This window comes from Vipera berus (genome assembly GCF_964194415.1).
Source record: "Vipera berus genome assembly, chromosome: 1".
Taxonomy (NCBI): Eukaryota; Metazoa; Chordata; class Lepidosauria; order Squamata; family Viperidae; genus Vipera; species Vipera berus.
The window spans coordinates 106,599,220-106,622,695 of record NC_138202.1 but is presented as its reverse complement, the minus strand read 5'-3'; the positions used below and the strand labels follow the sequence as shown (position 1 = coordinate 106,622,695).

Below are 23,476 nucleotides of genomic sequence, written 5' to 3'. Positions count from 1 at the left end.
ATCTCCAGGTACCACAAAAGCTACTATGTAGACTTTTTTTGTCTTTCTTATCAACAATTGTTAAGGCTGAGGTGTTATGTGGCAGGTATTTGTCTGAATTCTAAAGTCCCAGTACACTTTAGCTTTTTCATTTTCTATTTATTTTATAGTCCCACCAGTTCTTGCTTGCAGGCAAATGATATTTCTTGAAGATATTCCAATGCATCCATTGTTGCTACTTTGTCATACCATTGATTATGCTCAATTAAATGCAGATGCTGGCAGAAACTCTTTGCTATAAATATTATAGTTACAATATTATAGTTATGGATTAATTAAGCATTTATGTGATCTTATATTGCTATTTGATTACTTTGGGTTGCCTTTTAGAGTCGTACTCTCAGAACCACTGGAATTAATCCTGTGGAACGTTTTGTTGCTCTTCTCTGCTCTCTTTCCAGAGTCTCAACATCTTTTTTTATATTGTGGTGACCAGAACTGGATGCAGTATTCAAAATGTGGTCTTAGTAAGTCTTATATATGTGATCTTACTTATAGGCTTATAAGGGTCGAATATTGGATTGTGTACCGAAAGCCCACCTGACCATTTATATCTCTTCACTTTCCAAAAGAAATTAGGTTTCATTTTAAAAAATGCAATATAAATGTAAATAAATATTTGATAAGAATATCAGCCTAACCCTAACCAGATAACATGAGTAAATTTAAAGTTGTTGGTCCCAGATAACAATTGTAAAAAAGAATGAAGTCCTTATTGTGCATGCCCTACATCAGACGTCCTCAACCTTGGCAACTTTAAGACTTGTGGACTTCAACTCCCAGAATTCCTCAGCCAGCAAAGCCCTACATGGCATAAGGTGTAGTCACTTGAAGGACCCACCTGTTTCCTCCATCACGTAGTTAGTTCAGTCCTGCAGGTTAGCACGTTCTGGGATCCTTTAATCAAACAATGTCATCTATTGGAAGCGCACCTTCTTAGTGGCTCTTCCCCCAGGCCTTTGGTGAGTGAGAATAAGATCTCTCACTTCATCATACTTGCCATCTTTTCTTTTTATCCTTTATGTTTTATTGATTTGGTTCTAATTTATTTGATTTATTATTATTTGAGCCATCAAGATTCATTGAAAGTTGGGAAGCATACAAGTTATTACAGTTGTTGTTGTTATTTTTCCTTCTTTCTTAGTGAAATTACTGAAATTCCAGTTTATTGAGGAATGGTATGCAAGGTAAACTGAAGTAGTTCATGAAGAATTGTTTATTTGCCTTTCTAGTGATTATCACATTTTATTGTAAATGTAAACAGCAGAGGCTTTGGCTTTTAAGTGGCTACTCTGACAGCTGTCTCTAAATATAGCAACAAATATCAATCAGCCTCCTCCTCCTGCAATGGATTTATTGGGCTTATACAAAGGAAGATGTTTTTTAAAAAAAAACACAAAACACTTGTGTGTCACAAAGCCAAGGGTTGGGGAGGGGAATTTACCAGTTGCTAATAGTTACCTGGCATTTTTGTGTATGACCATGAAGAACAGCTTGTGCCCTTTCACCTCTGATGTTTCCAGAAAAACATGGGTCTCATTTAGGTCAATATGCCTTTATCAAAATGTCAGGAGTGAAAAATGTGTGTTGGTGTAAGCTGACTGGTCCTTCTTTCCACTTGCAGGAGTTTATAGAACAATCAATGTTCTCTAAGCTTCTGCATGTCATGCCAAGAACTGGATGACAGTAACCACTGACTGTATGTCTGTTCCATTGTCTTTAGGGCAGCACAGATTTGCATATTTGTCAGCGTTCCTGTTATCCAGCAAACCATGGAGGGTCTTTAAAAACTCACAGCTCTTATGCAAATTTCCTGCATGCTATTCCCTTATTCCACAAACCCATGCATTGTGACTCTAAAGGCACCCATAATTTATCCCCTTGCTTCATTCTATTTTCCTACCCTGCTTACAATATTAAAGTCTAATTTGTATGTAGGAAGTTTTGGTTCACTATACCTTGTCTCACAGTCAATTAATTATAGTTGTCATATATTTTCTTAGTTCGAAGAAAAGGTTCTTTTGCAGAGGAACTATAGTATAATTTATGTCTAAACATTCTGATGTTATTTCTTTTTGAAGAAATGACCAGATGGCTTCTTTATCTGCATATTAGGTATTTTCATGCAGGGCAGTGTGGAACCTACATTTCCACATATATAGAGAAAAGGACACAGGAAAATCAAACATTTTAAAGCTAAATTTAGTTACAGTGCTAGTAGTGGTGCCAGGTATCTATATAGAAGTTTATACAACAATTCATTGACAAATATTTTACTAAATTAAAAACATAAATGTAATAGAAGAAAACAGAATCTATTCTATTACTCTATTAATTTTTTGCTTATTCTTTTTGGCATTATTTCTACTAGAAGCTTTAGTTTTTTTACAAGGTTTTCCAATGAATTTGAAAAACTGGTATATAAAACTGTAGTTTCTTCTTGTTGCATTTGTAGATACCTTTCTAATATGACTTTAAAAATTGAAATTTAAGTTCTAACTTAAATTCTAACTATTTAGAACTAAATAGTTCTAACTTAATTCTGAGATACATGATTAACTTTGGACTTTTCATGCATATGAAGGTGCTGGTTCTTACCTATAAAGCCCTACATGGCTTAGGCCCGGGATATTTGCAGGACCGTCTGCTGCCAGGAACGTTTTCCCATCGCCCTGTGCGCTCACACAGAGAGGGCTTCCTCAGGGTGCCGTCAGCCAGACAATGTCAGCTGGTGACCCCCCAGGGGGAGGGCCTTCTCTGTTGGGGCACCTGCTTGGTGGAATCAACTGGCCATCAATCAAATGGCATGGGTCCGGGTTACTTACGGGAGCACCTGCGGCCGGCATCAACTTCCCTTCGTCCAGTGCGCTCCCACAGAGAGGGCCTCCTTAGGGTGCCATCGGTCAAAGAGTGTCGACTGGCAGCCCCCAGGGGGAGGGCGTTCTATGTGGGCGCGCCAGACCTGTGGAACCGTTTACCGGTGGAGCTCCGGATGGCTCCCGACCTTCGCTCCTTCCGACGTGACCTAAAAACATATTTATTTGAACAAGCCGGCCTGGTCTGATGGGTTTCAGGGTATTTTAATGTTATTGTATTAATTGTATTGTATTGTATTGAATTGGGCTGTAATATTTAATTTTTTTTTATTTTTGTATGTTGAATTTTATTGTATTGCCCTGTACACCGCCCTGAGTCCTTCGGGAGAAGGGCGGTATAGAAATTAAATTATTATTATTATTATTATTAACTCCCCCGGGAGCTCCGGATGGCCCCAGACCTTCGGTCCTTTTGCCGTGACCTTAAGACATATCTTTTCCAACAGGCCGACCTGGACTGATGATAATGGGGTTTTTAATTGTGATTTTAAATGTTTTTATTGGTTTTAGTGGGACTTTGACACAATTTAATTCTTTTTTAATATTTGTATTCATTTGTATTTTATTGTTGTTAGCCGCCCTGAGTCCTTCGGGAGATAGGGAGGCATACAAGTCTCATTATAAATAAATAAATAAAAAATATATAATTATCCTTTAATGTAGAAGCCTTTTTAACTTTTTCAGGCATATATAAGATATCCTCATGTAAGATATGATGATCAAACGTAACTAAAGTACAAGACATAGTTTTAATTTTTAATTGTGTTCTTGATTGTTGTTGAAGATTATCATTCTGCAATTAGTATTCTTTAAATGGGTGGGGGCTACAGCTATCAGAATTTCCAATCAGGAGGGGCACCATATTGGTAGATGATTGTTACAATTTATTTTATGACTCCCAGATCTGATGTTTCATTTTTTTCAAATAGCATGTGAAAACTATTAAAAGGTGGCTTTTGGTTTTGCACAGTAGCACAGCAGCCGAGGGATCACAGGGCCCAACACCCTACAGCTATTTTTTCTGTTAGGGGACCCTAAATGGGCCTAAAGTCGCCCCAGAGAGGTGACAAAGAAGGAGGGGAGCCCCGCCGACCGCAGAGAGATGGCGGTTGATCTGGTCATTTAGGGAAAGCCCTCAAGAAACCAGCAGAAGAAAGGCTATCTTTACTTCAGAGTCTATTCCAAGCTATAAGCAGGCGAAGCCAAAAAGCACTGATTCATGTCTGATTGTAAACAATGTATTTGGAACTGGGTAAGAATATCAATTCTCTCTCTTCTACTAGATAATTGATTTCCTGGGGGGGGGGGGAATCCAAGAAGCAAAAATCCTCCAAAAGGGAGAAGGGGGCGGCTCTTGCCCCACCCTCCCACAGAAGGAAGTGGCGAATTAAACTTTTATGAGTGACAGAAATATATTGAAATGAAATGAATATAAGACTTACATCTGGATAAGTTTGAAATTGGTGGAATTTGTTAAGATTTTCGTTTCAAAAAATTATTGATGAAGACAGAAGAAAGTAATTGTTTGTTTTGAAAACTGAAAAAATGAACTGATGATAAGAGAAATTAAGAGAGACAGAAAGAAAAAGATTTTCAATGAATACGAAGTGGCAAAACCCTCCAACAAAAACATCTTACTGGATTTGTCTCCTATACCAACAATAACATCCACAAGACTATGGGAAGGCTTTTTGGCCCAGTGGAGCATACTGATTAGGAAAGATGTTTGGCAAAAAAAAAAGGCTAAAGTTAGAATTAAGAAATTAGATGATGGGATTTATCAGATGGAATAGCTAAAGATTAAACACATGTTTGAATATGGTTAAAAATAGAAAAAAATTGGATATAAATGTATTTTAGTTTAAGAGGGATGGGCCCCTCAAGCAACATAGTATTTTTTTTCTTTTTATATGAGAAATATAAAGATGTTGGGATGGTTTATATGAGGGAAATGCCTTAGATATTAAGTGTAATTGATCTTGAGAAAATCTCAATTGATAAAAATGTTCTGAATGGATTCAAAAGATTAGATGATTGGATTTAGTAGATGGAATGTTTGAGTACAGTTAAAAAGAATAGAAAAACTCTGGATATAAATGTATCTTAGCTTAAGAAGGACATGTTTCTCAAGTAGTATACTATTTCCTTCCTTTTTTTCTTCTCTTCTTTTTTGTTTTGTTTTTTAAAGATGTGAAGATATGAAAAATGTGAAATTGTTGGGATGGCTTGTTTGAGGAAAAAGACTTAAATATTTAAGTGTAATTAACTCTGAGAAAATCTTAACTGGTAAGAATGTTTTGAACATTGTGGGGAAAACAAATCTAAATAAGAACTTTGAAAACAGGATCTATGACAAGGTAATTAAGATGATTAATTAGAAAAGAAGCTTTATATTGATGTGGTTGTTAAATATTAGAAACGTGTTTATATTCAATTGTTATCTATCAAAATACTAAGAAATGTACTAATTTAAGGTTGGTAAAAGAGAATATTATTGGAAGAAGAGAAAATCAAAGAAAGCTACTATGTGGATTATGAAATTACAGGAATTAACTGTTATTGATTGTTTTCAAATATAAACTCAGACAACAAAAAAGAGCCTTGGTGGAGCAGTGGGCTAATGCCTCCTTAAGTAACACCAGCTGCCTGCAATTATTGCAGGTTCGCATCCCACCAGGCTCAAGGTTGACTCAGCCTTCCATCCTTCCGAGGTAGGTAAAATGAGGACCCAGATTGTTGGGGGCAATAAGCTGACTTTGTAATAATGCCGCTTGGGGTGTGGGTGAAAGCCCTAATAAGCAGGCATATACATAGAATGAAGGCTACTGCTAAGCTTGTAAGCCGCCCTGAGTCTTCAGAGAAGGGCGGGATATAAATGGAATGAAAAAAAAAACAAGCTGTTTACCAAATATTAAGGTGACTATGTTAAAAAAAATCAATAAAATATATTAAAAAAAGAAAACCATTAAAAGCATATTAAATTAATCAGGCTCCCTATCTGCTTCTTCTAGGAAATTGTATTAGTGGTATTTTTTGGAACTGAGTATGTGGTTCGGTTGTGGTCTTCAGGATGCCGCAGTAAATATGTTGGTTTCTGGGGAAGGCTTCGTTTTGCTAGAAAACCCATTTCTATCATTGGTGAGTATGTGTGGTTTTGTATAGTATGATTTATTTTAAATTAGAAAACAGAAAATATTGCACTGCATTATATAAGAAGGGCTGATTGTGTCTGTTTTGAATTACAGACTAATCACAAGTATAGATTTGATGTATGATCATGATATAAAATTATTCTAATGAAGGCTGGTTGAGATGCTGAAGTTAGGAACACTGGTTGTGGGCAATCAGTCAAGGAGAGTGGGCACTGCCATTATTCTTTCCATTCCTTTTTGCTAGGGTAGTTCTATAACCAGTCAACTATAAAACCTTGGATAAGGTGCTGAAAACTTTCCAGGGATTTAATTAAATTGTGTTTTTTTAATGTGGTGGGGAAATATCAAATCAAATTCAGTTTTTGATCTGGTTCCAACCATTTTGTTCTAGTCATAAAAAACTTCACAGTATAGTTCCTGATATCCCAATAAAGAGAGAAGTGTTAGAATTTAAAAAGATTACTCATCCCTATATTAATGAAATGATGGAACCAGTGATTTTAGTTCTGTGTTCCCAGAAGAGTGATCTAGAAGTTAATATTTCAATCTCCAGAGAGCATAATATTAGTCATTAGTAACTATACTATCATTAAGTGAGATGGGTGGATATGAATATGATAAAATAAAGTAAATATTATTTATTCTAAATGATAGAGTGCCCTTGTAAACTATTCCAGAGTAGCAATAAAATATATTCTAGAAATTGAATTTCCATTGGGAATTTTGTTTCAGAAATGGACACATATCATTCACAGACTTTATATAGCAACCTATATGATTTCAGAATGAGCATATGCAGTGTTTCATCCTCACAAAAGTGTGTATCTTTTTCTCAAATATATACATACACAGTTGGGAAGATGAAATTGCTTCATCTTTTGGAGGTGGTTCTTTCCTTGCTTTTCTTTACTGGACCACATTGATGAAAGGACATTCCTATCTTCATTATTTTTTTCAAAGAATGCATCCTTGTTCCACCAGTTTTGCATGATTAAGTAATAAATATTCTCAAGAAAATATATGAGGAAGAGGTAATTGGTACAAAACATTTTACAGATGGTATATAACTCTGTCCATAATTGTAAAAATAGATAAATCATGTAATAATCAACATTGTGATATATAAGAAATATATGTAGAGGCCATGTAGAAGTTCAAAAGATACTGGAAATTAATACACTGCCTTATTAAAAAATGTTAAAAACAAATATTACCTTGAAACCCCAGCGTTGTTTTTACTAGGAATCTTTTCAGAAGAAATACATTTTTTAAAAAAATCACATTGTCATGGTTCCGACAGATGAAACTCTTCAAAAGAACTTCGAGGCATTGTTTACCTTAAAGAATCTTTTATTCAAGAAACAAAGTATTGGCACTACATAGCTGAAACCAATTCCCCTCCCCTGTACACAAAGTAAGAAAGCACAATTCCCCCCTCCAATAAACAGTCATAAATCACATTCCCCAATTAGCTTGAAGTTTGGGCTTTCTCCCCAGCTCTCCAGCCAGTCAAAACTATCAACTCTGGGTCCAATGACCTTGGGTCGGCCCCACAACTGAGTTATTGTTATGACTAGCTGGACTCTTATCCACATTCCCCCCTCCCAGCATCAACTAACTCTAAAAGCAATAGAAGAAAATGGCTGCAATTCCATCTGTTGTCAAGCAAAAACATCCAATGTTAGCAGTGTTGATGCGCATTCTATGAGGATATAGGCTGATAATCACAAGAACAGGTTTGGCCCAAGTTTGGAAAAGAGATACTTTATCGTCAGTGTCAGAGTGGGAAATCAAACTTGGGACATACACAACTATGGCAAATTAACTGTATACATCTGTAATATTGTACACGCTTTACTAAATTTAAGCAAGCACGATCTCCATTTGTATTACATGCCACACAAGTCAAACTCAGCTACTTCAGTTACCATTTTTATGAGGGAAATATCTGACATAAAGACGGTAACCAGAAGCAATTATTATATTTATATATAATTTGATGTAATCACCAGGAATTCTACAACATAATATAGTTTTTACTTATTCTTTTTAGTAGTTTTCTTTCTTTTCCTTTTTATAAGATCATGTGCATTTTTAAGATAATGATAAATAATGGTGATATTAATATAAATACAAAAGTTTGGAGTTTTGCAGTGATTTATAATTAGTTCTCAAGATAACACAATGAGTTGTCTTATATTTTCAATTAATTATTTAATTATTGAAATAAAGAATTTTAAATGTTATGATAACTGAGAATTCTGTGTATCTACTAATATATTGTTTCCCATCCATTATGTCTTTTCTTCTTTTTTTTTGTTTTGTATATTTATTTTTTAAAATAATGAAATTTAGAATTATATTTTTAAAAAAGAGAGGATCCTCTACATCTCAGCAAATAAGTGCATGAGGTCTTTATAAAAATAAAAGCAAAGCAAAAGGAAAATAGCATTTGTATAATTTGATCAATTTGTATAATCAAATATTAATTACCAAGCGGAACTGAATGCACACCATCCAAACAGAAGTACAATATTTTAGCATAAAATCTAAATATGTGCAAGGCATATTTCTAACCTACATTTATTTGCTTATATGCTTTTAATTTCCAGATCTTATTGTAGTTGTTGCCTCCATGATTGTACTATGTGTTGGTTCAAAAGGTCAAGTTTTTGCAACCTCGGCTATCAGGTAAATATGTTAACTGTAATTTTATATGGGTAATCCTCAACTTGCGACCACAATAGGGCCTGGAAGATTCATTCTTAAGTGGCATGTTCATTAAGTGAGGCATCACCTGACTACAACCAATTTTATGATCTATTTTGCCATGATCATTAAGCTAATCACCCGCAGTCATTAAGCAAAACGTCACATGAACTTGTGACCTCCTGCTGGCTTCCCTATTGACTTTGCTTGTCAGAAGCCAGATGGGAAGATTGCAAATACTGTAGTGATTAAATAAATGTAGGACACTGCAACTGTCATAAGTGCAAACCAGTTGTCAGTTTCTATGGCGATTCTCAGTCATCCAGTTCATAGTTGTCCCAAAGATGCTTTTTCACGAGGCAACTGGACTTTCTTGTTTTTCTCTGAAGACATTTTGCTTCTCATCCAAGAAGCTTCTTGGATGAGAGGCGAAACGTCTTCAGAGAAAAACAAGAAAGTCCAGTTGCCTCGTGAAAAAGCATCTTTGGGCAAATCAGTTGTCAAATACCCAGATCGCAGTTACATGAATACAGGGATGCCGCAGGAGTCATAAGTCACTTTTTCCAGTGCTTTTCTCATAACTTCGAATGGTACTGATGATCGTTTAGGTGAGAACCACCTGTATAGTCCTGAACATATATTATTCCCTGTCTTTTTTCTGTTCCATAAACAGACTACTATTTCAAAACTGTATTTTAATTTGTTTCCTTTCGTTTTCTTTGAATAAACACTCCCCCCACCAGAGGCATCCGGTTTCTGCAAATTCTGCGCATGCTTCATGTCGATCGGCAGGGTGGCACCTGGAGACTGTTGGGATCAGTAGTGTTCATACATAGACAGGTATGAAAAACCTCAGACAGGAACTGTGAACATTTATTTCTTTATTGTTGGGAGTCCAGATTCACATTATGTTTGGATGCTCAAAAGTGTCATTCCCAAAAAATATAACATGGATTAAAGCCAGGATGTGATGTTTTACGTAGCTTTGCCTACACATTCTCTGACTTCCCAACATAGCTTGTAAAGTCTGCAGAGGAACTTCTGGACTCTGGAGAAGTCTAGAGTCTTCTCCAAGACTCAGTAGGACCAATAGTAAGTCATTTGAACATTCACTAAATGAATGGTTGGCCTGAAAATAACGTGATATGAACTTTTGTCCCTTTAGTTGAATACATGCTGAATTAATAGGCTTATGTCCCATAATATATTAGAGAGTATCACAGATGTATACATTTTTAAAATAAATGCAATACTTTCATGTGTCTGTATGTGTTTGTGTATATACACATAACAATTGCATAACATCTTTAAAATAGGTAAACATGGAACTATAATAGTATTAATAAACAAGGCAGAATTGGTGCATTTGCTTTTTATTATGAGCCTCACTTGAACAAAAAATAGTTGCCTGTTGCTTCCTGTTTTGTCTGAGCTATGAGAAACTGTAATTACTATATTTAATTCAAGCCTAAATATTAAAATAAGAGATTCTATTAAAATTTGGGAACTGGAAATTTAAATCTCACCTGACTGCAAAATTATTTGGATTTGGTTGGGTCATTTACTATCTCTCAGCTGGATCAATTTTACAGCTGATATACAGATTGTCAACTCTACAAATGAGCATGGCTGCAGCCATTTCCCTTCTCATTCTAGGTTGCCACATAGAACAGAGAGAGAGGGGTTGCTTTGTTAGTCAAAATAATCTTTTGTCCCGTGGGAACTGAGGTCATCGGCTGCTCCCACAACTAGGAACTGGGCGTTGCATAAAAAGCCTACCAAATAATCATATTGGGGAACGTAGTTGCTTGCATAGTTTTTATGGGTGGGACATTTAAGTTTGTATTGGAAAATTGTTACAACTATCATTAATGGGTAGGATTGCAATAATCAAAATGAATATATTACCATGATTGTTGTTTTTGTTCTCAACAATACCAATAAGACTGGAAAAGAAATATTTTGAGGGGCTAAATAAAATAATTTTGAAATATATTTGGCAGAGGAAAAAGGCAAGGATTAATCTAAAAATGTTACAGGATGCAAGACTCAGAGGTGGGTTTGGCTTACCTAATTGGGAATTATATTACCAGGCTGCAGCATTGTCATGGATGAGAGAATGGATTTTACTGAGGAATACTAGATTATTGACATTAGAGGGACATGACTTACAGTTGGGATGGCATGCATTCATATGGTATGGGAAAAATAGAATACACAGCTATTTCCAGAGACATCATATCAGGAATTCTTTATTGATGGTTTGGGAGAAAATAAAGAGAAAGCATTACTTGAGGATACCAGATTGGCTCTCAACTATGGAAGCGTTAATACACCCCAATATGTTTAACATGGGAAACATTATAAGATATAAATACCTACTAACAGACACGGGGAAGCTGAAAACCAAACAACAATTACAGGAACAAGGAATAAAGATGGATTGGTACATGAGAATGCAAATACAATCTAGATATGAAAAAGATGCTAAAATAGATGGTTTTAATTTGGGGAGAACAGAGTTAGATGAAATACTTACGGGAACTGAAGAAAAATGGATTAAAAAATGTATAGCTACTTACTATATAGGGAATTAGAGGAGGAACAAGTTAAGGAGTCAATGATAAAATGGTCAAGAAACTTTGGATACACGATTCAATTAGATAGATGGCAGCAATTATGGGAAAGAAACTATAAACTGACAATGGTGACAGCGTATAAAGAAAATATGTACAAGATGTTCTACAGATGGCATATGTCTCCAGAAAGACTAGCTAAAATGTTTGAGGACGGATCTATGAAATGTTGGAAATGCCATCAAATACCAGGCTCTTTCTATCATATGTGGTGGACGTGTGCAGAAGCTAAAACTTATTGGAATATAATCAGATCATGGATAGAAAAGGTGATACAACAATGTATAGAACTAAGACCAGAAATATTCCTGTTGGGTATTTTACCAGAAAAATATAGCAAAGAGAACACATACTTGATTATTCATATAACCACTGCAGCTTAGGATTGTTTTTGCACAAAACTGCAAGGCACTGAAAGCTCCTCCAGAAGAAGAGGTGGTCAGGAAAATAATGGAATGTGTGGAAATGAATAGATTAACAATGATAATTAAAGATAAGACAGATTCAGAGTATTATGAAATTTGGGGAAAATTTTACGAGTGGGTGAAAAAGAGAAAATGCTTAAAAGACAGCTAACACTAATTTAGATGGAAGAAAAATGAGGAGATAAGGAGGGAGACCCAGGCGACACAGTATTGCATAACTGGAGGTAGTATAAAAATTTATAGAAGTATATACTGAGAAGGTCAGATTTATAGAAATATTGACATAATAGAAAATTAATGTTATCATACCTAATATAGATATTGAAAATCTAAGGAGAGGAGCTGCTTGGATATTTCCCCTGAATTGTATCGGAAGTGGAACGGGAGGGAAGAAAGGAGAGGAGGGGGAAGGAAGTAGGAAGGTTAGAGGAAAAGAGGAGAAGTGGGGAGAAACGGGAGGGGAGTGGTGAGGGAAAGAGGAGAGGAGAGGAAGAAGAGGGAACTAGGAAAGAAAGGAGAAAGGGAGAAAGGAAATAGAGAAGAGGAAAGAGAGAGAAGGAGGGTGGATACAGTGAAAGGGGAAATGGACGAGCAGCACCCAAACTTACGAGTATGTATTTATGTATTGCCGTATATGTATGTGTTGATTTGTTTGTGAATGAAATGGAAAAATAAAAATGAATATAAATGAAAAAAAAGAAAAAAGAAAATTGTTACTTGTGTATCCAGACTTGGTTTCACTCTTGACCATACTGATACTGTACTTTGTAACTAATAAACATGTTCTTTGAGGAATTTGCAAGCCTTGGAGTTCTGCTTTATTTATCTCTGTCTGTTGGAACCATGACACAGATAAAATATAGGAAAAGAGCCATATACATTTTCTTGGAGGATAGACAGTATATAAATACATAGATACATACATTTTTGACTTGGTTTTGTACACATCCAGAGCTGAAGTGAAGTTTGTTCAGATCTATCTATTCCTCCGTGAGTAAATGAAAATCTGTTCTGAATTACTCAATTCACTGCATAGACTGGTAGTCAGCAACTGTATGTTTTGTTTTCATTGTACAGGTAGTCCTCGATTTACAACAGTTAGTGACCATTCAAAGTTACAGTGGCACTGAAAAAGGTGACTTATGGCCATTTTTCATGCTTACGACCATTGCAACATCCCCATGGTCACATGATCAAAATTCAGATGCTTGGCAACTGCCTCATTTTTATGACAGTTGCAGTGTCATGGGTTCACGTGATCCCCTTTTGTGACCATCTGACAAACAAAGTCAATGGAGAAGCCAGATTCACTTAACAACCGTATTACTAATTTAACAATTGCAGTGATTCACTTAACAACTGAGACAAGAACGGTCATAAACTGGGGCAAAACTCACTTAACAAATGTCTCACTTAACAACAGAAACTTTGGGTTCGACTGTGGTCATAAGTTGAGGACTATCTGCACAGGAAACACAGAATGGGTTTTTTTGTGTGTGTGTGATTTATTTTTATTTTATTTTTTATTTTAATCCCATTTATATCCCGCCCTTCTACGAAGACTCAGGGCGGCTTACAATTTAAGCACAAACCAATGTGCTTAGCAATAGCCTTCATTCTATGTATATGCCTGCTTATTAGGGCTTTCGCCCCCCCCCAAGCGGCATTATTACAAAGTCAGCTTATTGCCCCCAACAATCTGGGTCCTCATTTTACCTACCTCGGAAGGATGGAAGGCTGAGTCAACCTTGAGCCTGGTGGGATGCGAACCTGCACTAATTGCAGGCAGCTGGTGTTACTTAAGGAGGCAGTAGCCCACTGCTCCACCAAGGCTCTTTAGATTAGTAGTGTTTGGAAAAGGAACATTTAAAACATTTATGCCACTGTAGTCCCAAAACAAATTGGATTAACTGTTCCTGTCATTTGATTTGCCCAAGCAAGATAGTGGTTTATTTCAATGGTTCCCTTCTTGACTGTGTTAATTGAAATACAAAAGGATTGATCTAGATCATGAACTTACTATGGAGCAAAGAATTAGAGTTACACCCAATTCATTAAGTTTTCTAGTTGGATTAGAGCGTGGGTGTCAAACTCACCACATCACGTGACGTGTCACAACGTATTGTGACTTTTTTTTTTGCATTGCCAGAGCTGGGATGGGCGCGGCCTCTGTATGATGCAACCGGCCCACAGGCTGGCAGTTTGACACCCCTGGATTAGAGTAAAAATATGGGACAAAGAATTAGAGTCACACCCTGCTTCATTAACGTTTCCAGTTGGATTAACTATGTTTACTCTAGAATAAGAAATAACATGTGGTTTGGCCATTAATACTCTGAACATATTTGAAACTGATAGTTATATTTTCCCAATCTGGAAGGAACGGCAACTGGAAAATTAGGGGTTTCTTGTCTAATTGAGGTTGCGGCAAAGGGTGGAGCAAAAGGTTTACAATAATCTTTTGCATATCTTGGTTTGATGAGTTAGAAATAACCGTCTGAATGTAGTCAGTCTAGTAGTTTATAGAAAGATGGAATATATGCAAACTTATTTTTCCTGAAACTCCCAGTGAATGATAGGTCTGAGATTACATTGTTAAAATAATTTCTATGTATATATTCAATACTATCATTTTGAAATGCAAAATACTTTGACAAAGAAGTTTTACTAAAAAGAGTTTTGATAAATCAGGAAGCAGTTCCTATATTGTTAAAAAAAATATTTCAAAGCCCTTCCAACTGCCAATGACAAGATCTGACTTTAAAGTAATTTCTACTTCTGTCTCACATAAGATGCTGTGTCCTATGTATACCTTGAATAAAAGATATATGCTTTTCATGTCAGAAGTTTTGTTTTATTCACATGCAGATTTAATCAATGAATTCACACCTATATTATTAAACTGACAGAATGTTTTTAACTGAGAGTCATTTTTAGTTGTTAAATTTGTTACAATTCAATATTATAGTTTGTTCAAATCCAAGAATTGTCCATGCCTGTTTCCATGATGCTTTTGACAATTAGTCTTAATCAGCAAATGCTATTTACTCTGCATGCTAACCTAGGACCATTTTGTTTAGCAACCATTTTGCTTTCCATCTGAGGAATAGATTGAAGCCCTTAAACAAGATGAGGATGATAACTTTTAAAATTATGTAGAATTTATAAGAATTCTTTTCATCTAACATTGATATAAATTAATTTAGATTTAGGCTTCCTTCAGCACAAATTAGGATTTGTTCATAATGAGGTCTTTTAGATTGAGCGCTGTTTCAGAATTAGGCTTTCTGGCACTTAAAAGTCCACTGAAGTATGAACGTGAGCATCAGATATTGTTTTTTCAAAATAGCTTCTGAAGACAGCAGAATTCCCTGTATGATTAATTATTCACAAATTCGTTCTTTTTCGTCTTTTAGGAATTGATAACTACCCTGTATATTGGGTTTCTGGGCTTGATTTTTTCTTCATATTTCGTGTATTTGGCTGAAAAAGATGCTGTGAATGACTCTGGCGATCATGAATTTAGCAGCTATGCTGATGCACTTTGGTGGGGAGTAGTAAGTATAAAAGTATCAAACGTGATATGCTATATTTTTAATATAGGAAATATGTCACTATCTAAATTATTGGAAGAAAAAGTACATCGTGTTCTTATTCAGACACTTGTGTCTAAACTACAATTTCATGACAAGTCATGTTCAGGTTTTTCTGTTTTTGCTTCCTTCTATTAAGGCCACAAATAGCTTAGAATAGGAAAGTGCAGATTCCTAAACTCTATATCAGATGGATCACCCAAACTAATTTCAATGGGAAGGTTTTGTTTCTACAACTAGAACTTATTGTGTTACTTGAAATGAAACATTTTAATTTTCATGTTAACTGTGGGTTATTAAAAACTGTTGTCAAATCACATTTAGGATTAACAACAGTTGAGAGTTCAGGTAGAACACTCAAATAGAAAGTTCCATTGTCAAAACCATAATGGTGATGCTTGACCAAGGAAGCAAAACTCATGCATCACCTCATTAATCAGAAAGAAGAGTTTAAATTATGGAATCTCAGAAACTAAATGAGAAAAACTGCAATCTTAATTTGTTCATGAAAAATAAGAAACCCTGTTAAGGTGAGGTTTCTAAGAGCTGCTTAAATTTTCTTTCCATAAATTCTGTAAGACTAATGGATTAAGGCTTTGCTTAAGAGGTAAGGTTGAAATGTCCATCTGTTCTTCATTTGCCATACTTTGAACAACTGCCCATTCTTTTCCCAGAGTTTGAGAATACCCTCCTCCTGGATTTTTCATGGATGTCTGCAAAGTTATCCCCTTTATTTTAAAAGAACCAACTCTTTGCTTTCTCCAGAAGATGTAGAGGCAGGGGTCATCTGACTATATCTGTGCAGGATATAGGGCAGTGGGACTGAGCCTGCATCCTGACATGCAAGCTTCCTTCACGACAATTGTTTACCTTCACCTTTTTATATCCCACCTTTATATTTTTTTATAAATAAGGCAACAAACCTAATGCTCCTTCCTCCTACTATTTTCCCCAGAACATCAACCCTGTGAGGTAAGTTCGGCTGAGACAGAGTCATTGGCTCAAAGTCACCCAGCCAGCTTGCTACCTAAGATGGGACGAGAACTCACAATCTCCTGGTTTCTAGGTAGAGAAAGTGAAATTGAGTATTTGTATTAACATAAAAGAGCCCCACTGCCAGCCCCAGTCTAATCTTTTAACTTCTGTCTAGAATATGACAAAGAGGCAATATTCATGACTCCAGCACTGTTTGAGGGTTCGGAGAAATTCATATCACTTTACTGGAGTTACATCACTACTGATTTGAGTTCTGAACAAGTAGATTAGTGTACGGATTCTGAACTGTTTCCTTTGATTCCCTGCAATTTGTGTTTCATCCAATCTTCATTCAAGGCAGTTCTACAACCTTCAGCTGGCATCATACAGGCTTAGATGAACCCCACAAATCATCAGGTTTTCTGGTTGTTATTCTGTTCAATTGCACAAGCAGACAATGCCCACAAATTAGATTTGAACATACCCAGTTACCAAATAATTAATATGTTTATATACCATTTGCTTGATAAATTGGGAACAGGATGATAAGTAATACACTTACCTATTGTTTCTTATATGAATTCTATGGGCTCATTTTCACACTCCTATTTTGGCTCGGGCTGCAGGAGAATCCAAATATCAGATTTCTGTGGAAGCATTTCCCCATATATAACGGCTGAAGTGTTTATCAGGTCTTAATGTGGGCTGAACTTTTTTTTGACAAAGTGCTAGTCTGGCATTGCATAGAAAGTTGGTTTAAATCAGGATGGAGAGCCACATTCTGCCAGCAGTGTGTTGGTAGTTGCTGTTTTGGGTACATTACAATGCTTTCCACTGGTTTGTTAATATGACAGAGGTGGGGAACAATGGCCCCTTTACGACTTGTGGACTTCAACTCCCAGAATTCCTGAGCCAGCATGGCTGGCTCAGGAATTCTGGGAGTTGAAATCCACAAGTCGTAAAAGGGCCATTGTTCCTGTCAGGACCCACCCCAAACCACGTCTTAGGAAGACAAAAACTCTTGGAGTCAGTTCTAGTCCAAAAGGAATCTTTACTAGGACATGCTTGGTTGTGGGAATACAAGACAGGACTTAGTATTGTTTTACAAATTGAAATTTTATAAAGGGTACCCAGTTCAACACCCCTTCCCTCAACCCCATTAGGTCAGCCCCCATCCTTCTACTTCGTGTCATCCCTTTCATGGGGAAAAAAAGGAACTTCGAATCTTTATGGTTATTGCCTTCTTCCTCTCCAGAATTAAAAGAAAACACAAGCCAGATACCTTCTTCTCTAACCCTCCCTTTTGTTCCCCCCAGTTCAAAAGGTTTTCTTGGTCTTTGAAATAACCTAAGGCAGACTGAATCCACATATGCTCCTCCTTCCTCGGGAGATGGCAGAATCCATATGGGGGGGATAATGTTTTAAACATACATTTATGAATGTGATATAAATGAATTCTGACATCCCGCTCTCCTTAAAAGAAAGATATGTCCATCTGTAGGGAAAGAAAAAAAAACCATATATAAATGTTAACTCGGTTTGTTCGGATATTCTGTATGAAATCTCTTAAGCAGCTTTGGTGCTTTAACGTGGCGTTAGCTGACTCATTCGTTTTCTGAGGAGGGGAGGTGTTTCCAAGCCATTAAATATTGGGTCGTTCCATGATGTTTCCTGGAATCCAAAATTTCTTTCACCTCAAAATGTTGTTCCCCTTCCACCATGATGGGAGGTGGTGGTGGTGGGATTTTTGTTCGTAGGGGAGATTGTTGTTCTCTCTTTATTAGGCTGCAGTGAAAGATTGGGTGCATTTGTCTAAGATTTTTAGGTAGTCCTAATTCAACTGTTACTGGGTTTATGATTCTTTTAATTGGAAAAGGTGCAATATATTTTGGTCCTAGTTTTTTGCAGAGTTGGAGTGATTTAAGGTATTTTGTGGACAGATATACCATCTCTCCCACTTTGAACGGTGTGGGATCGGCTCTTTTCCTGTCTGCCTGTGTTTTGTATGCTAGTCTAGCATTTGTTAACGCTTTTCTGACAATAGGCCAGGTGTATTGTAATTGAGCAATCCATTCCTTTAGTTCTGGAATTACCAGTTCTTTTGGGGTTAGTTCAGGTATGGGGTTGAAGCTTTGGCCTGTAGCTACTTGAAAAGGAGTGTAACCTGTGCTGGAGTGGACTGCATTATTATATGCCAGTTCTGCGAAAGGCAGTAGGTCTGTCCAATTTTTCTGCTGAAAATTTACATAACATCTTAAATATTGCTCAAGTACTGCGTTAGATCTCTCACATTGCCCGTTACCTTGAGGATGATGACTAGATGTCAATCCGTGGGTAGTTCCTAACAGGGATAAGAATTCCTTCCAAAATGCCGAGGTAAATTGCACCCCTCTGTCAGATATGATGTGTAGTGGTGCCCCGTGCAATCTGTAAATATGCTGTACAAAAAGTTTTGCTAATGCTTTTGCAGTTGGAATTTTTTGGCAAGGTATGAAATGAACTTGCTTAGAGAACAGATCTGTGACAGTCCACACAACGGTGTTTCCATTGCTTTCTGGTAGTTCTACGATAAAGTCCATGGCTATTTCTTTCCGGGGGGCTGAGGGATTCGCCACCAGTTGTAACAGTCCTGGCGATTTCCCTTGCAACCTCTTAGCCATCGCGCAAATTTGACAACTGCTCACATAGCTTTCCATGTCTTTTTTCATAGATGGCCACCAAAATTGCCTTTTAGTTAAGTGTAATGTTTTTACAAATCCAAAATGTCCTGCTGATTTTGTATCATGGCACAGTTGCATGAAATTGATCCTCTGGGTGGTAGGTATGTATAACTTTTCACCCACCCAAGGTAACCCATCTTTAATTGTGCACACATGTCTATTTTTCTGGAACCATTCGTTGCTTTCCAAGGACTTTCGGAATTCTATTCTGGTTTGGCTATTTACTTCTGGCTTCATTTTTACTTGTGCCCTGGTGGTAACTGGTGCTGCCAGTTGTTGTTCTGGTACAAGTGGTTTAAAGTCAGTTACTTGTGTGCTGTTATATTGGGGCATGCGAGATAATGCGTCTGCCAGGAAGTTCTTCCCCCCTGGCAAGTGTTTGAGAGTGAAATTGAATCGGTGAAAGTGTTGGGACCAGTGGGCTTGCTTAGGAGTGAGTTTCCTGGGCGTCTTTAGTGCTTCTAAATTTTTGTGGTCTGTCCAGACCTGGAAAGGTATTTTATTCCCTTCCAAAAATTGTTGCTATGTTAATAACGACCACCTTAATGAGAATGCTTCCTTCTCCCATATTGGCCACCGTTGTTCTGTTTCCGTGAGTTTTCTGGATGTATATGCATAAGGTTGCAACGTCCCCTCATCATTTTCCTGTAATAATACAGCCCCGACTGCTACATCGCTCGCATCTGCCTGTATTACAAAAGGTTTGTCGGGATCAGGGTGTTTTAGTACAGGTTCAGCAGAAGAGTCTCTTTAGCCTCTCAAATGCTGCTTGACATTCCATTGTCCATTTTAGAGGCTGGCTGGATTTCACAGCCCCCCCCCTTCGTTTTTAACAAGTTTGTGAGGGGCATGGCTATTTGGCCAAATGCAGGGATGAATTGGTGGTAGAAATTTGCAAACCCCAGGAAACTTTGCAATTGCTTCCGTGTGCGGGGAGGGTGCCCACTCAGGGTCCATTTCGATGCCCTCTGGAGATATGCGATATCCCAGGTAGTCGATTTTTTCCTGATGGAATTCACACTTCGATAATTTAGCATATAAGTGGGCAGCTTGCAACTTTTTCAGGACTGCTCTGACTAGTTTGATACGTTCCTCTTTGGTCTCCGTGAAGATAAGAATGTCGTCCAGGTAAACCAGGACCCCCTTATATAGGTGCTTCCTCAGCACGTCATTAATTAATTGCATAAAGACTGCAGGGGCCCCTCGCAGTCTGAATGGCAATACTTTGAATTGGTAGCACCCCATTGGGCAGTTGAATGCAGTCTTTCATTCATCTCCTTCCTTAATCCTAATACGGTAATATGCTTCCCTCAGATCTAGTTTAGTAAAAATCCTTCCTTTCGATAGGTGGGATAGCATATCCTTCATTAGGGGTAGAGGGTACAGATTACATTCAACAATTGTGTTCAGATTTCTATAATCTACACACAAATGGAAAGAACCATCTTTCTTCTCCCTGAACAGGACTGGAGCTGCCACTTTGGGTTTGGCAGGCTCAATGAACCCTCTTTCTAAGTTTTTCTTTATGAATCTTTCCATTTCTGCCATTTCCCTTAGGCTCATGGCATACATTTTATTTTTTTTATTTTTTTATTTTAATTCCATTTATATCCCGCCCTTCTCCGAAGACTCAGGGCGGCTTACAAGCTTAGCAGTAGATCCTGGGCTTTGGGAGTTTTGCCCCGGTTTTGAATTCTATGGCACAGTCTGTGGGGCAGTGGGGGAGAAGCTCATCTGCCCGCTCGTCACTGAAAACCTCAGCAAGGTCCCTGTATTCCTCCAGTATCTCTGGTAACCCCTTCTCTTTCCCCACTGCTGCCGTCTCCTCCCTTTGGGTTGGGGGGTGCTTTGGGGGGTTACGTTTTCCTGCTCCCCTTTTGGGAAGTTGAGTTCTGCTGTCCTCCAGTTTATCCCGGGGTTCCATTTCTTCAGCCATTCCAGTCCTAAAATCATTGGGCATTCCATGCCTGGGGCCACTATAAACATTATGTCTTCCTCATGAGACCCCAGGGACAGGTGAATTGGTAAGGTGGCTAGGGTAGCTGATCCCCCCCTGCTATTGATCCATCTAATTGACTAAAGGAGATTGGTTGTTTTAGCCTCCTCACTGGGATGCTCAGTCTCTCCACCAGAGCTGGGCTGATGAGGCAGCGGATGCAGCCAGAGTCTATCAGAGCTTTTATTTTGAAGGCTTTAGGCATAGAGGAAGCTAATATAGTCACTGTCTTAAGTATAGGTGGAGGGGATCCACTTACCAATGGTTCTCCCTCTGAGCTGTCTTCCGACGTGTCCGCCCCCCCTGCAGTGTAGGCTGGAGTCCAATCCCAATTCCTGGCAGGAATTGTGGACTCTACAGCCCCTGTCCCCTTCATGGAAGATTCTTTTGGGTTGCCTTGGGGTTTCCCTAGTTTCTTGGGTGGTGATGACTCTGTTTTACACTGGGGGTTTTTTGAGCGGCAGTCTGCGGCGCGGTGACCCTCTCTCCCGCATTTGAAACAGCCTGTTGATTTTTTAGCTGTGGGCGGTGGGTTCTCCCTCTCGCGTGTTGGCTCGGTTGGCGGGCAGCCCCATGGTTTCCCCCGACAGTGTCTCTTCAGTAGGTCTATCTCCCCCTCCTCTGCCAGGACATACCAGTCATCGAGATGGTGTGGGTCTCCTTGAGGCAGGCAAGCGTCATACAGGTCATAGTTTAGCCCATCTTTGAAATGGCTAAGGAGGATGTCTTCTGGCCAGTTCAGCTTGCTGGCAATGGCTCAGAATTCTCGGGTGTATTCAGCCACCGGCCGTCTGCCCTGCCTGACTGTTTTGATTCTCTCCCGGGCTTTACAATCAGCCAAGGGATCTTCGAAACGCTGCCTCAAGGATGCCATGAACCGGTTGAAATCGTTGAGTTCTAGGGCGTTGGAGTCATGTAGGTTCACCACCCAGTCTGCAGCCGGTCCGTCCAGGGTGGATTGCACAATTCAGATGCGGGTTTTGTCACTGGGGATGTCCCGTCCGTATTCTTCCATATAGCTAAGGACTTGGGTTAAGAAAAACCCCAATCGTGATGGCTCCCCCTTGAATTTTGTTTCCAGGGGTGGGAGTCTTTGACTGGAGCATTGTCTGTGCCGTGGACGGTCTCTCTCCTCATCCTGCTCCCCGTCTGTGGTTCTGGGGGGGTACTGCTGAGGCAGCGACTCCCGTTCCGTTGGATGGACCCGGGGTTTCAGGTGCTGGATCCCCTCCATTACCTCTCCAGTTGTGGCCCCAGGCGCTACCTCGGTTGCAATTTTCAGCTCTCTCCTCCCTTAGTGAGCTCAAGGTTGCTTTCATCAGATCAATGGCTTTTTCCAGGATCCGCTCCTCCTCACTGGCATACAGGGAGCTCTCCATCTCTTGCCTCCATTCTGGTTGGTGGTCGCTCCATCTCAGGGTCACTTCTCCCAATGCCTTTTCCCACTCACTTTTCCTTCCACCGGGGGTTTTGGTCGTGCTGCTCCACCGCTTCTTCCCCGGGGAAATATGCCGCTTCAGCTTCCCATCGTCTCTGGGATTCCATTTGGGGCGAAGACTCCCTCTCTATGGGGCTTCCCTTCTCTCTTGCTTCGTCGCCAGACATTGTATTTGTTGCAAAGTCCCCCGGTAAGGTTTCTCCCTTCCAGGTTGACTTTCAGTGCAAGTCCTGTCTACTGTCAGGACCCACCCCAAACCACGTCTTAGGAAGACAAAAACTCTTGGAGTCAGTTCTAGTCCAAAAGGAATCTTTACTAGGACATGCTTGGTTGTGGGAATACAAGACAGGACTTAGTATTGTTTTACAAATTGAAATTTTATAAAGGGTACCCGGTTCAACCCCCCTTCCCTCAACCCCATTTGGTCAGCCCCCATCCTTCTACTTCGTGTCATCCCTTTCGTGGGGAAAAAAAGAAACTTCGAATCTTTATGGTTATTGCCTTCTTCCTTTCCAGAATTAAAAGAAAACACAAGCCAGATACCTTCTTCTCTAACCCTCCCTTTTGATCCCCCCCAGTTCAAAAGGTTTCCTTGGTCTTTGAAATAACCTAAGGCAGGCTGAATCCACATATGCTCCTCCTTCCTCGGGAGATGGCAGAATCCATATGGGGGGGGGATAATGTTTTAAACATACATTTATGAATGTGACATAAATGGATTCTGACAGTTCCCCACCCCTGTAATACGATGTTTGGCATGGCTATAGCTTTTATTGTTTCTAGTACTGAGATGATGAATTGTGACATTTTGTCATTTTATGGGCTATTTTCTGACGTCACAGAATTAGACTCAATACTAGCACACCCATTCTTTTGCAGCACTACTTGAAGATAGAGCTTGTTCTTTATTGATCATT

The 23,476-nt window shown here is 38.5% G+C and overlaps 1 protein-coding gene across 1 annotated transcript in view; it reads left to right on the top strand.

Moving 5' to 3' along the window:
- Positions 1 to 23,476, top strand: part of KCNQ1 (potassium voltage-gated channel subfamily Q member 1) — a gene marked incomplete at its 3' end in the record, with an annotated part of 412,703 nt that overhangs the window by 108,344 nt on the left and 280,883 nt on the right. The window contains exons 3-6 of the mRNA XM_081313593.1: positions 5,927 to 6,053; positions 8,680 to 8,758; positions 9,520 to 9,616; positions 15,254 to 15,394. Of these exons, the coding sequence (XP_081169719.1) occupies positions 5,927 to 6,053; positions 8,680 to 8,758; positions 9,520 to 9,616; positions 15,254 to 15,394 (444 nt within the window). The remainder of the gene's footprint in view (positions 1 to 5,926; positions 6,054 to 8,679; positions 8,759 to 9,519; positions 9,617 to 15,253; positions 15,395 to 23,476) is intronic.